We start from the raw sequence: 17,968 nt of genomic DNA on the forward strand, positions 1-17,968 counted from the left end.
TGGAGGCAATTTTCACAGTCACTGTTCTAGTAGAGCGCCACAATCCTTACCAGTGTCACTGCATCCAGGGACCTGCAGTGTCCACCTCTCTTCTGACAACCGCCTTCCTGGCAGACTGCAGACCCTTTTCCAGTTCGCTTCATGAGAGAGCACATATGAGCATTTTTTCAACTTTACAGGACTGAGGAGGACAGACAGCATGCCCCAGCTCTCTGGTTTCCCCTGCCAGGCTTTGGGAGAGTGTGTGGTCTGGAAATGCTCTCTTCTGTCCAATCCACAAGCCATTCCAACCAGCAGCCCTTCCCTTCCCAAATGAGATCTTGCTAAAACCCTTGGCAGGGAGAAGCCTGTGGAAGCACCGGGCTTGTTTCAGGTGGCAGACACACAGCAGGATGTTTACATTCTGCCTCTTGGCTCCCTCCATCTTGGATTAGTGAGGAGCCACTATTGACTTCTCTGCTGTGGGAAGGGTAGACAGCAGGCCTTCATGGGACCAGGCGACTTCATTATCACACGATAGTCATTATTGTGGAAACCTTAGCTCTTCCTAGCAGATGGACCAACTGTGAGCGCTGCCTTGAAAGACACTTGCAGGTTTCTCTTTTTCTCTCAGAGGATGGTTGTTCCCTCTGTCTCTCTTCCGGAGCTCTGGGTGGTCAGTGGCTCTGCACATGGGGTGGGTGCTCTGCAAACAGGGAGAGCTTTGGATGCTAAGCTTACATTCAGCGACATCCTACATTTTCCAGAATCCTATGGTCAGGTTTGTATTTAGATTGATTTTATTGGAAGGTAAACATCACCTTTTAAACACTGCAACCTCACTCCTGACCACAATTGCTAAGTTATTATCCAAGCTCGAATGAAGCATTCTTTTCTCTCTCTCTCTCTCTCTTTTTTTTAGAAAGATGTTTGATCAGGTGAGATGGTGGAAGTTGTGTTTATTTTTTATGTGATTCAGAATAAGATGATGGTAGGGCATTTTATTTCTTCTTCAGGGAAGAATTTTTGAAGCGTTTGTATCTTTGTTCTTAAATGCTGTTCGAATAGTTACCAGATGAGAAGAATTCAGGTCCTAGTGGATCAGTCTTACCCCGACTACTGTACTCTTTTCTGTCTCCATTGTTTGATGTTGTGCATTCTGGATGCTTTATCTTTCAAAGTAGGACCAAATAGAAAGCGGTCGGAGAGGTATAAACCCGAAGGTAGAACTGGCCTGGTTCGGTACAAACAGGCTAGGGGGCACTCAGTGAAGCTCAGAAGTGAGACAATAGAATTCCAAAGGCGCCCAGGATTGACCTTTGCACAGCCTTTCTGACAGATGACAGCTTCTGGAGTCTCTTATGATCTCTCTTAAAAAGCGAAAAGCAAACAGTCAGCCTTCCAGCATGGGCAGAAGGCCGTCCTGGTTAGGCTAAAACTCTGATCTCAGACCCGTCCTGATTGATTTGCTCTGAGGGCTTCTTGAACAGCACACAGCCTCAGTTTTTAAATTGTAGTTCATGTTAGTTAATTTCCTTGGCCAGGTTGCTTCCCACTAATGCATAATGGAGGATCTTTTGAAAATACACTGTCCTTCCTCTGTCTTGGGCAGGACCAAAAGGACAGAAACTTTATTAAGAAAAAAGAAAGAAAGAAAGAGAGAGAGAAAGAGAGAAAGAAAGAAAGGAAGAAAGAAGAGTTGTATTTAAACCTGTACATTCTTTGAAAGAGGAGAAAAAAGTCCTTTTGTGCAGACGTAGACTTTTTCTTGAAAGCTTTAAGGGAACAGTGTGATAAAGAAGAAACCAGTTAGCCATGCATTGGGAGCTGCTTTGCCTGGATCAATGGCTCAGTTCTGCTGAGAATGGGCATTCTGCTTGCAGTGCTGGGTGCTTTGTAGGTTGGCAGGGACTTCACTCTGTGGAGCAGCAGGACGGAGGCACTCTCTGGCCATGTTTAGATTCTCATCTTCACACAAACTCCTCCTCTGGTCCTTCTCACTATAGATATGTGGTCAGGGAGAAAACACGGGGATCAGTTCTACTGTTTCACCTCCCAACAGTGGATACTCCTATGTATTCATAGGGTCATCCTACATGAATGCATTCTCTCTCTCTCTCTCTCTCTCTCTCTCTCTCTCTCTCTCTCTCACACACACACACACACACACACACACACACACACACAGTGGTATTGGTATTTTAACCAGATTGCAATTGGGGATATCAAGCAGGAGTCAGAGAGTTTGTATAAACCTTTTTTTGACCATTTGGGATTCTTTTTTTTTTTTTTTTGGTTCTTTTTTTTTTTTTTTTTTTCGGAGCTGGGGACCGAACCCAGGGCCTTGCGCTTCCTAGGTAAGCGCTCTACCACTGAGCTAAATCCCCAGCCCACCATTTGGGATTCTTAATAAAATGTACTAGGGCCATTGCTGTTTGAAAGGTGTTCCATTCAGCATTCCATGGAGCAGGATTCTAACCCATGTGCTTTTTCAGTCTGGAGAGGGCAGAGGGCTCTCTCCTCATGGTAGGGCTTATTGTATGGTAAGTACACAGTGCTTTGTACTCGCCTATGGCTTTAAAATGTTTGTTTCTAGATAGAGCAATAACTTCTTTATAAACCTTCTCCCTTCAAAGATACCAAATAAACCTTGATAAATTAGCAGAGCACAGTTGTGGGTTTAATTCTCACTAGAAAAGTATTAATGATATTAAAAAATAGACATGATTTTAACATCAAAACCTTAACTAGAACATGCAAATGTCTCTTTACTAGAAGCACATAAGTACACCAACCTATAGGCAGGAAGTATGCTGTAATAATCTGTACTATTCATCCTTACCTTAATCTCATCACTTCTTGTTTTCAAAGAGAGGATGTTTATACACATTGGCCTTGTACACTATTGTTAGCAAACTTTATTTCAGTGCTTAAAATAATACTAATTATCTGAAATTGCCATTGTATTGTATGGAACGTTTGAGCAGAAATGTTACCCAAAGATGGCCATATGCTTGTTACTCCTGTGGTATGCAGAAATGGAAACAAAATGTGTTTCTGAAAGAGTTGACTTCTCTCTTTTATTTGCCCATAACAGCAAAATATATCAATCCATAGTTTAGGGCATCCATCTTGAGTCTGTAGGGCATCTTGTTAAAATTTAGATTCTGATGTGGTAGGACTCTGGTGGGCCTGACATTCCAGGCAGGGCCATTCCCGTTGGCCTGCAGCAAGGTATTTAGTGAGAGTCCTAAATGATAATAGCATGACCAGGACCCTACGTAGGCCTCAAGTAATAACAGAGATGCTACTTTTACCTTGCTATGAGTCGTCATTAAACTTTAAATTTATCATTGTGATTTAACAAGTGGAGATACTAGAGTTTTATAAGTAACTGACTACACCTGTATGGACCTATAAGCAAAGTACATCTCATGAAGCCAGTACTGTAGTAAGTATTCTAGTAGAGAAAGCTGCTAAGAATTATGTGTACAGCATTTACCAAAAGTTCAGATGATTGAAGCGTACGTCCATATTCCTACTAGCATTAGTAAAAACAGTTGTCCAGCTTGCTGATGATAAACACTAGATCCCAGAGAGACTGTAGTTCCCGAGGTGGCAGGACACACGTGACACGCATGACACGCATGACGCAGCGTTCATTTTCACTCAGCTTTGTCTAATCGTTGATGCAGGGAGCAAATAAAACTAGGTCAGATCCGAGGAAAGAAGTCAGTATAGAAATACATGTTTTATTATCCCAGAGAAATGAAATGGTGACAAATCCTGGCGAGGATAAAGGGGAAAGAAGTCTTTCTGTATGGTCAGTGCATCCGTGCTGGAAGTCAGTATAGAGCTTCCTCAAACTTAAGCCGGATCCAGCCATAGCATCCCTAGACGTGAACTTCTGGGAATCTGAAGTTAGCATTGCACAGAGAGATGGGCACACTGATGACTATTGCAGTCCTATTTGTGAGAGTCAAGAGAGAGGGAGCTGCTCATCATCAGTAGATGACCAAGACTCTATACAGAATGGAGTTTCGTGGGGAGACACATAGAAGAATGACGTCATGCCATTTGCAGGAAAATGGACGCACCCAGGAATCATCATAGTAGGTGAAATGCATCAGACTCAGAACCACGAGCATTGCATTTTTCTTCCTTCCTTCCTGTGGATTCAGGAGAGAAAGAGACATGAGAGTAGATGAGGACTGTCTACAAAGAGGAAGTGACCAGTAGGAAGGGTAAGAGTGTGTGTGAATAAGTGTGAGAAAATGGGGTAGTGCGACCCATCATTTTCTACAATGGCTAGTTACAAAAATGAGTGGATATTTAAGATAGCATTTGAAAACAGGATCATCTTAATGGTTATCGAACTCTGGTTAGTAGGAACAGCTGGAAAAGCATTTCCATTGACCAGAAAAGACCTCAACTCAGAGGGTGTCTCCTTTAATGTAGTGCCTGATAGTGATTTTTAAGACAGCCTACTTTTAGTTAAAGGCAAAGACTTATTATTGAGTCATTATTGGCAGAGCATTTATTTCCTGGCCATGCTCTTACCTTTTAGGATGCTATAAGAAACAGAAAACATGGTTTATATACTCAAGTATTTACAGTTTGGGCATGAAATATAACTAGCACATGAGAAAGATAATGACAGCCAAATAAAAACAAAGACAAACTTCCTGATGCTCCAACCAAACATAGGAAAGCAAGCTTATAGGGTAGGCTCTGAGGCACAATCTAAAAGTGATACAGTTTGTAGTCAGCTGTGGTTGCAGCAATGACATCGATGCCGGCAGAGAACTACTGTGGAATAGAACTGAGGTTGCCAAACGTCCTACAGTGTGAATTGCTGCACCGTGCTATGCTTGATTGATTGCCTAGTCAGACTGTTCATGCTGCCATCACTGAGAAACGATTCTGTGATTGCACAGTTAATGAAAATACGAGTCCAGAGATACCAGAGGAAATGTTTATGGTGTGTACCACCTCTATACTTTGTGAATCCTGTGTTTCCGAGGAGGAGGAATCGCATATGAAAGGAAACATAAAGAAGCTGTTTTATTTGTCTGGCATTTGGTATATTTAAAGACACTCACCAGTTATTACCTGGGAGCTGTTTTCATGCCAGAGGCAGTCAAGGTCAAAGCAACTGCTAGGTAGAACAGTGTCCTGTCTGGTAGTCGAGAATGGTTAAGAGACTTGTTGCGTATTGTTCTGAGCCAATGCGTATTAATTAGTGCTGTTATAGACAACTTGATTTTGGCAAAAAGCAAAAAAAAAAAAGATGCCAAGTGATAAAACATGTGCACAGGTCTCATTGTACTCACATACAGTTAGCACTTCCTCTGTCTGTGTTCCATGCGTTCACCATTTTTATCTACGTAGCTGCACACACAAATAGACATGCGAACACACAAATTGAGAAGAAAAGAGAAACCCCCACCTGCAAAGAGAGAGGATGCTGTCCTTTTCAACTAGACAGGCTAATATAACAGACAAAGATGGAGATCATGGATCTTGTTCCAGTGGAGTTATAAATTCCTTTTATTCTTTGTAATTTTGTGCTTATCTATCTTTTTCTAGGTGAAATTACCTTAAAGGTAGAATCTTTTTGCTTCATGATTAAAAAAATATGTTTTAGGGGAGAGGGAATACTTTACACAAAATCTTGTAAATGACTGTTAGGAGCGATTCTGAGAATAGTTGTTGTGTAGGAGAAAATTCTTAGTCTTCCATGGGTGTAACGTACAGTGGAGAAAAGAACAGCAAAACAAATAGCTACAGATATATGATATTGCCAACATTGGTCTTCTCCCACAGTTTGCGCTGGTCCCGTGATAGATACTCCCTTCAGGAGCATCCGGGGACCATGACCTAGCCACTGTCAGATGTGTAGAGCATATTCGACATGAGTCAACTTGGCAACATTAAAAGCCATTCTTTTCTGGTAGCTGCCTTCTACAGTGAGTGTGGGACAAGCAAGTAGCAAAGGCCACTCTGGGATCTTAGAGACATGTCAATCACCAGAAAACGGCTGATTTGAAGGGACAATTTTCAACCTGACTGACTTTACTGTTATTGAAAATCACGCTTAACTGAATTAAGTTGTGCTTGTTCGCGTACATGGCTGAGGCTTCAGTAGACAGTTGTCTAGGTTTTACATAGCTGGAAGCAAAATTCATAGGTCAAACTCTGACTTCTGAAGACTCTAATGCTGTTTGAATTACCTGACTTTTATTACCTTTCTTTCCTTTTTAAATGTCTTCTTTTCTTCAACCAAGTTAGGATCTACCAACAAGTCAGCAAACTTCTGTTAAGGATGGATGGGCCAACTCCACGAGATAGAACTCTACCTGATATTATTAATAAGGACAAGATCCTGGAACTAAATGATCCATGCATCCAGCCCCAGTGAAGACCTATTAACATTCTGTTACATTAACACAGCAGTTACCAATGATACTCATAAAAAATGCATTGCTCAGCCCCAATCAGAGAAGCTTCTTCTTATAGCCGATGGCAACACTTCTTGGACAATGTGCAGAGCATGTGAGACTTAGGAGTCCTCAGCCCCGAGTGGGATGTTTCTATCACAGTCTCCCCTTCAAGGCTCAGGGATCTATGTAGAGAGGGGCAGGGGGGTGATCATAAGGGTCAGAGGTGATTTTAAAGGGAACAGCAGAGCAAATGCACGTGTGAACGCACAGGGACTGACAGCGTGTGCAAGACCTTCACAAGCTCAAGCCAGACAGAATCCCAACAGGAAGGAGGGGCAGTCCCACCCTGAATCAAGAAGCCATTTGCAAAAGATAGCTGCTGGGAGAAGGGAAATCTGCTTTCTTCAATGGAGTGATACTGGGTGTATCAGCCACACTTCATGCTCAGGAGTAGTTAACCAATGAATTGGGCTCTGGCTTTTTAGTAACTACTTTTTGTTTTTTGAGTTTTTTTAATATTTGTTTTAGTTTTTATTGTATTAGAGAGAAGGAACATGAAGTTGGTGGTAAGGGAAGCAGGGATGAACTGGGAGGAGCTTAAGGGTGGAAAAGAATTTTATAAAATATACTATATGAAACTCTCAGAGAAAAAAAAATACTAAGTGGGCCAGGCTTAGTCAGATGAATCTTTCCCTGTTTTCATCTCTCACCTACATCAACAATTCAAGTTTTGTTGACTTTGTTGGAAAAAAAAAACAACAGTTTATTCTGGTATTTGTGATGATTTATTCTTTTTAAGTGTTTTCAAGCACCACAAGGCAGCCCTGCTTATGTAATTCTTGTCACTTCTGTTTTTAAATGAAGTGCGAAAAAACCTCAGCTGGGGAAAATATCTCCTTAATTCCCATTAGTGTTGGCATGCCTTGTTTTCACATGAGGTGATGGTGTGCCTGTTTATTGCGATTGGCCTTGGGCACATGTGCCCAAGATAGTTTCTTCCGGGCCCCATAATCTGAGGAGACTACTTTTAAACTATGGAAGCTTGTTGTGCTTTCATGAGTCACTGAAGACAAACTGGTTTTGAGGGGCTGTAAAATGAATACAAGACAAAGCCATCAACCCATGGAAGAGGTACATTGTTGAGATTGTTAATTAAAAGGAACCTTTGTAGTGTAAGTGTAAAAACTATAGCAGTCACTGAAGGGAGTCATGGGAAAGCTTGTTTTAAGTGTCTGCGATTGAATCAGCAGAGGGCCTCAGGAGAGAGGTAATTTTTTTTAGCACAGTTGTGGCTTGGCTTGAGAAGACGTCTTTTCATCCTAAAATGACCGCCAAAGTCTATGCAGCAGATGGTAGAAACTGATGGTCTGTGGAATGCTCTAAGTCTCCTGTGCTTGGAGCAGTTTTAGTCTGTACTCTTTGTGCATGACCCAGTGGTCATATCCTTAAAACCATGGGTAGCTAATAAAATCAGTTAAAATTGATTTGGAGACTGGAGAGATGGCCCAATGGTTAAGCGTGCATATTGCTCTTGCCAAGGACCAGCATTTGGTTTCCAGTACCCATGTTTGGAGGCTCAGAACCGCCTGTAACTAGCTCTGAGTTGTCTGACACCCTTCTCTGGCCTCTGCTGGTACCATACACATACACTCTTTCTCTTGTGCAGATGTCCTGGCTCTGGCTCTCTCCCACACCCATACACACTTACATATAGATCTTTAAACCTTTAAATTTAATTTTCTTTCTCAGTATTTAATCTCTGATTACTGACTTAGTCAAATTGCCCTACTTTCCCAGACTAATTTCCATGATTCTAACATATTTCATAAATGCTAAATAAACAACATGATTGCTGCAAGTTATGTTGCCGCATCTATGTGTGCCCTGCTATAAGACAGCAGCATTATGGGTTGGGTTAATTTTAGTCTTGAAAGCTTTCCTAAGCATGATAGATCTACTGACTTACCTTGCCTCCCCAGGAAGTTGAATATTAATTCTCCCTTACGTGGTCTTGGTATCATGCTCTCTTTATAGTTGTCCAGCAGCATGGGTTAGCGAATCTTGGTTGTTGATCATTTGGTGTCTTGTTCGCCTTGTCTAAGTTAGTGACTCAGACTTGAGTCATGGGATGGCACTCAAACTGACTTTCCTCTTTTAGGGGTTACTTCACATATGCTGTTAGAAGTTAAATTATTTTTAAGACTCCCTTCTGCCAATGGACATTTCTTTCTGCAGTCTGTTGTCTGTCCCCCAGATGTGCATTTTATAATATGTCATTTGGAGAACGTTACCTACCCTTCAGCATAGTGCACTGTTGTGTTGCCTGGGCTCGTTCTCTTGTTTCTATACTGATACCAAGGATCAGCCTCCCACCCCACCCCAGTCCCTGTGCAGCCCTCCGTGTCTTCAGTGAGTTTTCTACTTGGTCTAGTCTATTGGGCTGCTCACCATTCCCTGTGTTAAGACCAGGTATATTGTATTTCATTTATTAAATGTTTTCTATTGAAACTGCTGTTTCTCCTTCAGTAGCTTTTATCATCGGAAATCTATTTAACTCGTTTTTTAGTAACTCATTTGATTTAAACACAATATTATGTTTTTTTGATGGTCGAATAAGCAACCACAGTTTTGTCAATGGGAACTCTGTTAGACCAATTCTCTTGCTAACATTTTTTTCCTGATATTTTAAAAAGGATCCTAGCTTTCTAGTGAATAGGTAGAGGTCTCCTAGACTCCATTTCTTTTTCTTTGATTCTTTTCTCCAACCTGCCCAGGACTCTTATGTCCTGTGAGCTGGAATCAATTCTTTTCAGTGGGAGGCCCAACATCAGCCAGAATCCAGGCATGCAGTGCGGATGAATATAAAAGTTGGAGATGGATGAATGGGTTACTGTTTATTGGCTAGGGAAATCTCCTTTGTTAGGTACTTGCTAATAGGTTATAGAGGGATTCACAGGAAGAGGTGGTTGCAGGAGAATAGCACCTGCATGTAATTTGTCTTCTGGGTCCCTTTCTGACTGCTGGGTCTACATTATTCACTCAAGGATTTTATGCTGAGTGGCTTCCATCGAGGGATGCATACTGTTCTTCTTTCGCCTTGCTGGATCCTTTTCTGAACCAGAGCTTTTGTTATACCCAGGGTCTCCAGGAGAACTGTCAGACTCGTGTGCAGGAGCAGCAGAGCTGACCCCAGGTGTTTCATAAAGACCTGAGCGTGGCTTTCGGTTGCACTCACAGTTAACAGAGATGGGCAGATCACATTTACGTCCCGTGTCCCTGATACTGGACACATGACACCCGTCTACAAGAGTGTCTAGTTTACGTTGCCTTATGTGGAAAACTCAGTGTAGATTTCTTTCCATGATGAAAACTCATGCCCAAAGAAGGTGTTGATGTTGGTATGGTTCATGGCAGCCTGGAGGCCAGCACAATTGTACAGAAGCTTAATTATGTGGGGAAACTTGTGCAGGAGTCTTAGAATGTTCACGTGTTATGAAGTGGTGGGGGAATGCTACTCAGTATGTAGTTACCCACAGCAATTGTGACAACCATTGCTTAATCTGTCCTGGATTTGTTAGTGATATATGCAGCCTTGGTATTTCTTTGTTGTTGTTGTTGGTGGTGGTGGTGGTGTTGGTGGTGGTGGTGGTGGTGGGTTTTCTGTTTTTGTTTTTGGTTAAGTCCTGTTCAGGTATCAGAATGCTTCAAGCTGTTTCAGTAAAAATGTGCATATGAGGCTTCTACTCTCAGGTAACATAGTACCACAAAGGTATAGGCCCCTTATTTCAGTTGCCATAGGCTGAAAGTCTGGATGTGCCATAGGGTTTCTTCGCTGAGATCTTTCTAGCTGAAATTAGGTTGCTGATTCTCAGCCTGGAGCTCAAGGTCCTCTAACATGTCCACAGGGCTACTTTTACTGTGTGTACAGTTGTGTGGCTTCCATTTTTCCTGATTGTTGTCAGGCGGAGGCCATGTTAAACCTTAGGACCTCACAGTCCTCAGGATCATCATTGGTGTCTTTCAGACTGGTCAGCCCCACAGCTTACTGACTTGTCTTTCCTGGTCTTGCAGGGATCTCCTAGTCTTGGTCATCCCACCAGGTGATCTAATGTTTACATATGGAACAATATGATTGCATGGTATCCCTTCATAATTGCATGGAATAGGGAGGGAGCCATTCAGAGGCAGGGGATGGTAGGTGTTGTTTTAGAATCCACCTATTGCAATGAGCCTCAGCTAAAGAACCTTGGTGATCGCTCATCATGAACATATGTGTTACTGTTTTAGTGTCAGGATTGTGCTTTTTAAGTAGTAGCTGTGGGGCAGATGTCTCAGAGCCTCTGCTCTTTCGTGTCAAACATAGGATAATTAGTTATTTGGATGAATCTTTTTGTATATGATTTCTTACAAGAAGACTGAGCAAGGCATTATGGGAGAAGGATTCAATAACTTGGTATGACCCTTACTTTCAAGAATTTAGGAAAAGAATTGTTGAATCTTAGATGCTGGAGAGAAGACTCGGCAGGTAAGAGCACTTGCTGCTCCTGCAGAGGACCTGCGCTCTGTTTTCTGCATCTACTTGGCAGCTTACAAGTGTTTGCCACTCCCGATCCTGGGGCCCCAACACCATCTTCTAGGGTCTTTGGGCAACAAGCATGTATGTGTGCATTTGCTTTTCAGATGGAGTCAATTTGTATGCTATCCCAAAAGTAGATCTTTAAACTTTAACCGTATGAGCTTTCATGAAATGTTTTCCGATTTTCCTCATTCAATAGCCATGCAGATACTGCTTATTTAAGGAAAAACCGTGAAAGCAATGTCATTCAAAATAATAGTTTCTTTAGAGAGAATTGTGAACATAGTGTGTGGGTTTTCTGTGGCTGTGACACAATGCCCGAGGTTCCCTGAAACCGCGAGAGATTCACTGTGTCCACCACAACTCTCCACACTTGAACTTGACTGTCGTTCCAGAGCCTGAGGTGAAGCAGAACAGCCCGGTCAAGGTGCAAAGTAGAGGAAAACTGCTCGTGCTACGGTTGCTGTGAATCCTAGTGAGAGCAAGGGCAAGCTAGAGAGAGAAGCAGAGGGGGTGTGGGACAGAGATGGAGAGAAAGAAGGGTGTGGAGAGAATGTTCTAGAATCCAGAAGTTAAGGAAACGACAAAACCAATGGCCTAACTTCCTTCTGCTGGGCCCCACCTACTCAGGCTTCTGCCACCTCACAATGAACTTGAGGAGAAGACCACCAACACTTTCACACATGGCCTTAGGGACTCCTAAGATCAAAAATGTCACACTTGCCTCACAGGAGAACTACAGATTGCCAGCAAACTCCAGAAGTTCTAGAGGCTAGGGAACATGAAACAGTTGCAATATAATATGGAAAATGGGAACAACACACCAAAGGACTAAATTAAACTGTGAAGGAGCAGGCCGGGTACTCAGAGAGGGACCCTGGCTGTTGGGGGTGGGGTGGGGAACAGGAACCCCCCCCACCCCGTGCTGTAAGGTAAACAACCTTCATTCAATTGAGTGTCATCAGGGGTCGTCCACTGTTAGTATAATTTGTTAGCTTTGGAGTTCAAAAGAAAAACACACAACCATCTTCATTATTTATTACCTAACCAGCATTTCATTCCAGTTTGGACATGAAGTCAAGGTGGGGCATATTTTCAACCTGTCTTCAGACATAAACCTTTGAAACAAAGTAAAACCTTTGGTGCACTAGCTTCTGTAACTTCCCTCAACTCTGTGGCCCTCAGTAGGTGCTCCTCGGATCCAGGCCAACTGTGGGCGGGGTTTTTGTTGTTTTGTACTGTGTTTTGTTGTTTATGAGGTTAGGTTTAATTCATATTTTTTTGATAATGTACAAATACCCACTTGCTGTCAGATGATAGAATCCGGGACAGAGTCAAGAACCTTGTAGGATATGTGGCTGTGGCATGCTTTCCTTTGTTTGGTTTTAGATGGATAGGTAACTTTTCTTAAAATGTAAGTGGTGAGTTGATGAGTTTACATGGAATTATATAGTAGACTTTTTTGATATTTCTTGAAGTTGGAATGGCCAAAAAAAACCAAAAGCATGTTTAGTGATAGCGATGTTTCCGTGAAGAGTCCTCAATTCATTTCTTTGCTTTTCCAGATATGTGTCACAAAGATGTCTACACGGAACTGCCAGGGAATGGATTCAGTGATCAAGCACCTGGACACGATTCCTGAAGATAAAAAAGTCAGGGTTCAGAGGACGCAGAGCACCTTTGACCCATTCGAGAAACCGGCCAATCAGGTCAAAAGGGTACACTCAGAGAACAATGCTTGCATTAACTTTAAGTCCTCCGCTGCTGGCAAAGAGTCACCTAAAGTCAGGCGGCATTCCAGCCCCAGCTCGGTGAGTAGAGACTGCTACCTTCCCTTTATCACGGAGTAAACAGAAGACCTAGCCCTCGTCAGGCCACACACTGGGAGGAAGACAGCAGGAGGTGTTCACAGTGAGGCTTTATGCACTCTCTCCCAGGGTGGTTGAATATTTTGGAAGAGAGAAAGCTATAAGCAGACTCTTGAGTTGAGTGCCCAGCAAGCAAATGAATGAAATAATTTAACTTGTTTTTAAAAAACAAATAAAAGCCCCACCTTTTTCTTATTTAAAAAAAAAAGATTGTTTTCGAGTTAGGCGAATTTGTCACTAAAATCTCTTGATTTCAGCCTCTTAGAGATGTTTCAGAACTTTTCTGTGCTTGTGAGACATTTCTAAAGCTGCAGACTCACAAAGCATTTCATTCACTTCAGGAGTGAACGTTGTTACGAGGGTCTCATGGTTTGTTTCCAGTGGAAACTCTGGTATGTAAGGGCCAGGCACTGATCCTCAAAGGGAAAGCCCTTTACTTTCAGGAGATCCTAAGCCCTGAACCAAGCCAGTTCTTATCTGTGACCAAGGTGCCCTAGTTGTTTGTAACAGAATCCTCAGGATTTCAAAAGTAGAAATTCACGTTTCCTCATTCTAGAGCTGGGAAGCCCTTGCTCAGGGTTCTGGCAGTGTTTAGAGAAATGGCTGATTCTAGAACAAAGGCAGAGAAAGTACAATTATAAACTAATCTCACTGGTCGGGATGAGAAACAGATGAGCTCATTGCCCTCTACAGGTTGGTCTCACTTCTCAGTTTCACAGGGGTGGGGACATTTCCAACATCCCCTTTATGGGAGAGGCATTCAATTTCAAGTTGCTTGCTGCCTTTCACTTGGAAAATTGCAATCAGAACCGTGCTTCCAGGGCTGGCTGGCACTTAGCATTGTAAAAATATCCTGTGATCTTTTGAAATGGAGTAATTTTCAGATTTAACGGACACTTAATAATCTTTTGACATGGATGCCAGAAGATTTTAAAACTGAGGGGAAATGTTAAGGGAACTAAGACTCTGTTATCTTGCTAAGAACACGAGTCACTTGAAGAAACATCGACTTCACAGTTTTCATGAAAGCAAGACCAGCACAGGCCCTAAGGGGCTTAGGTAGTACTGGCTGATAGAGCTCAAGTAAACAGGTAGGATGGTGACACTCCTGAAATTTGGGTGTGTGCCTCCCAAATCCTTTCCTGCAATCTTTTTGTGTAACTACAAGGTAGGATTTGCTTGGGTCACAGCTCTACCATTAACTTCTTCATTTTAGTATTACGTGAAAGAAATTTAGAGTTGTGTGTGGAGAGCAATCCAGATCCTACCATATTGAGAATTGTATGTAGTTGCTGTGTAGTTACCCTGTTATAATGTATGTCGACCTATGGTTGGTTCGTAGAAATTATCATACTAAATATTGTAATGAGGCAATCTTTACTAAAAAGTACTGAGTTCAAATGACCGACTATCCTCTGTTATTTGGGATTCTGAGCTACAGTGAGCAGGCCTAGTTCTCCTTTTTGTTGGTGTTGTTTTTGTTCTAATTGTTCCCATAAGTGCAACATGCTTTTACAACTTTTTATTATTTTTTGTAACTTGTTATCGATTCTTTGTGAGTTTTACATCATGCACCCAAATCCTACCCATCTCCCATCCCCCTCATATCTGCCTCTTGCCCCTTCAACCTCTCCCAAAAATCCTACACAAAAGAACAACAACCACCAACACAAAGGCACAGAAAACATCTCACCGTGGAAGCTGTAGTGTGCCACAATGTGTCCCACAGTATATCCTTCTGTCCACACATCTTCACTTGCAAATGTCTATTGCAATTGAGTCATTGGTCTGGTTCGAGGTCACTGTCTTCTGTGACACCATCTATATTGGAGCCTCATCAGGACACTTCCCAGTCATCCCACTGTTACCCCTGTCATGGAGGTCCTGCAACACTGGGAAGCAGGACTGGGTCTTCCACATGCCCCAACCGGGTGCTGCCCCTGTGGTAGCAGAGTTGGTCAGCCCACCGGCTCTACCTCCTCTGCAGCACGAGGGAGAGCTCTCCAGCTCTGGCTGAGCACCCAGTGCTGCCATCAGCAGGAGGCTGGGTTAGGTTCCATGCCATCTGGGCCAGCTCTCCTCAGTCCCTGAGGGGAGGGGAGGATACCCACCCCACCTCAGGGCAGATGAGCGGAGGCGCCATCTTTCTCTCATGCACATCCTCAGGCCTGGCTTGCCCATGGTCCCTGGCTGCCCAAGAGAGGTTCAGGGTCTCCTCTGCTGTGTGCTGCAGCTGGCTAAAGACAGCCATCTCACTCTTCCCAAGGCTCCGGGGCCAACCCTCTCAACTGCTGCAGGTGCTGAGGGGCGAGTGAGGTGGGGAACAAGATTCTTAAGTGTTTCTTTAAAAAAAGATCCTCATCCCCGTATTTTAAAATTTTTGATAATTTCTGGTTCTATACAATAATCTTGATTTATAATTATACTTTCTCCATCTTGTCAATAAGAAATTGGTTCCTTGTCAAGAAAAGCTGGGGCCCACCCGTCTGATACACTTGGTTTTTCCCTCTCCTTAAGAAGTTTTTTGTTATTGCAAGTTCCTTGAACATACTTTAAAAGGTCAAATATGCTAAAATTCGGGCAGATGGTAATGTCAAAGGTTTTGAAACCCATCATGTAATTAGAGAAACTGCTAGAGTAAAACCGAACCAGTGGACAATTTCTCGAATAAGCACACAACACTCAATGGCTCATGGGAGTGGAGGAGAGCCAAGAAAGTGCAGGGAAGTCTAGGGGGGCGGTATTTAGGAAGTCTCTAGCCTTTCTTTTGGGAATATTCTAACATGACAATTTGGCACACTTTCGTACCCTACATGAGAGTATTGGAATAAATTCTGCACAAGGTAGATTCAATAGGAGGTTCAGGAAGCAGTGACATAAATAAATGGCATTACATATAGCTGGTGATTTATAGGATAATAAGGAATACACAAAAAGAAAGTTTCCTCTATTACGTTTGTATCTATGAACACATTTATCTAACATTTAAGCTTACACTAGCATATAGCATTTGATGATGTATGATATATGGTACAGGATACTCATAATACTCATAAATACAGGAAGTAGGGTGTACAATGACTAAGTGTCTAACTTTTATTACTCTTAACTGCATTTTTTCATTGGTCCATATTTGGCAAGAGTAGTTAGCCTGTTTCACCCTGCACAGCAATGTTAGTAAGATTATTTGATACCTGTGACAACCATAGGAAATCATGCCCCATGAGAACCATTGGCACGGCTTTCTGTTAGTTTTGGAAGCATTTCATGATAAAGCAGTGGTTGCTAAATCCAAGAGTGCCCTTTGTCCCCATACAGCAGCACCCCGTTGCGCCTTCTTTGCATCGGTGTTTCAGGTGTTTCAAAACACTGGTTAGTTCCAGTTGCCTCTAAGAGTAGAGTCGGGCAGAAAGGACAGCGGGATGAAGCGTGGCGCTGCGCCTGCTGCTGTTATAATGAGGAAGTGATGATTTCTTACACGTAGTACCTAAAACAGTAGACATGATATCAAAGTGCCACACCTTGGAATGAGGATATAAGTCAGGGGCAGAAAACTTGTCCATCATGGATAAAGCCCTGTGTTCAATCTCTACTACTGCACAAAGGAAAAACACAGCAAAAAGCCAGAAGCTAAAACCACTGCAAACCTTAATCACACCTTCATTTCATGTGCATGTATGTTCCTGTGTGTGTGCATGCATACATGCATGTGTGTGTATGAGTGTGTGTGTGTGTGTGTGTGTGTGTGTGTGTGTTTTAGCTACTGTTTGTTACAGGTTAGGAACAGTGGCTGAAGTCCAAGAATCAAGACTACAGTGATATCAGTGGCTATAATGCTAGTCTATACTTGTAGTCACCCCTGCCCTCAGACCCTGGCATGTTAAAATTCAAGCAGACTATAAAGAATATAACGTTATAACAATTAAGGTGTTTTAAAAAGGCATTCGATAGTCTGTTTCCAACATTTTGCTGAGTGCCTGCTTTCTCCCCTAGCAGTAGTATTGAATGCAATGACGGACAATATGGGCGTTCACTAGCCTTTGCTGTCTGTCACTTTCTGCCCAGCCTATCAGTACTCTCTTACTGTTGGGATCTGGAGCTGTTCGGAGTCCCAAAGGTAGACTTTCTTGGTGTCCCAGGTTAGAAGGTATTTATTAATTAGGGATGACATCTGCCGAGCTTATTTAGGTGGAGTTTCTCCATACATCCTACAAACTCCTGCAGAGATAAACCTTTGCATACCGTGGAAAGCTTCTTGTCCTGCTAGGTAGCGCCAACCTGGAGAGAGAGGACGGAGGTATGGGTTTGCAATGAGGGTCCTCCCAGACTCATTCTGGGTTCTCTTGGGAGTGAAAACTCCCCACATGGAACCAAACCTCTTGGCATCCTGTTCCCATGTCTGCTACTTGGACCCGTACCTTTGTCCAGTGTTTAGTTCAGCTTTGCCATCGAGTTCTCCATTAACTTGGATTGCCTTAGTGATGCAGCAATACTGAGCCGTAAGATCCTGTTCAGGGGTATGAGGGATAGAACAACATGACTGGCAGCAAGTGTAGATCTCAGTGTTTGTTATGAGGTTACCCCTCCCCTCCCTTACTGTAATCGCCATGTAGCACACAGAGTACCTACTGCGACAGTTCTTAGTCGTGGATTTCTTGCAGTCGGTGGTATCTGGTCTTACATGGCTGCCTAGCAAAGGCCATGCATGGAAGACTTGGTCATTACCCATGCCTCACGGGGTCGGACCTAGACAAGGGAACTAGGTCATGTGTCCTTCCAACCTACTTGTTTCTCTCGTCTTCCATTTTTCTTTCTCTTCTTTCCCCTCTCCCTTCTCTTCCTTTCTCCCTTCCCCTCTCTTTTCTTTTGCCCCAATCCCATCTGCTATGAGGCAAAGAGACCTTCTGATACACGCTCCTCTCTCTCATTTGGAACTGAGCCATCACAGGCCACAAAGGTGGCCATGGAGTCAGGTGACCCTGAAGCCATGAATCCAAGGAAAGCCTTCTTCTTCTGAGCTATGAATCTTAGGTAGTTGTCAGGATGTATGAAATGCTGAGGACAGAGGGCTTCTCCGCAGCCTCAGGCAAACGGCCTCTCAT

General features: G+C 42.9%; 1 protein-coding gene across 5 annotated transcripts in view; it reads left to right on the forward strand.

Moving 5' to 3' along the window:
• Cdk14 (cyclin-dependent kinase 14) overlaps nt 1–17,968 on the forward strand; it is a 594,415-nt gene that overhangs the window by 125,347 nt on the left and 451,100 nt on the right. For all 5 annotated transcript variants that reach the window (NM_001395582.1, NM_001395583.1, XM_039107757.2 and 2 more), the window contains one exon: nt 12,564–12,809. In NM_001395582.1, coding sequence (NP_001382511.1) covers nt 12,564–12,809 — 246 coding nt within the window. The remainder of the gene's footprint in view (nt 1–12,563; nt 12,810–17,968) is intronic.

The sequence above is a fragment of the Rattus norvegicus genome, chromosome 4, assembly GCF_036323735.1.
Source record: "Rattus norvegicus strain BN/NHsdMcwi chromosome 4, GRCr8, whole genome shotgun sequence".
Classification (NCBI taxonomy): domain Eukaryota; kingdom Metazoa; phylum Chordata; class Mammalia; order Rodentia; family Muridae; genus Rattus; species Rattus norvegicus.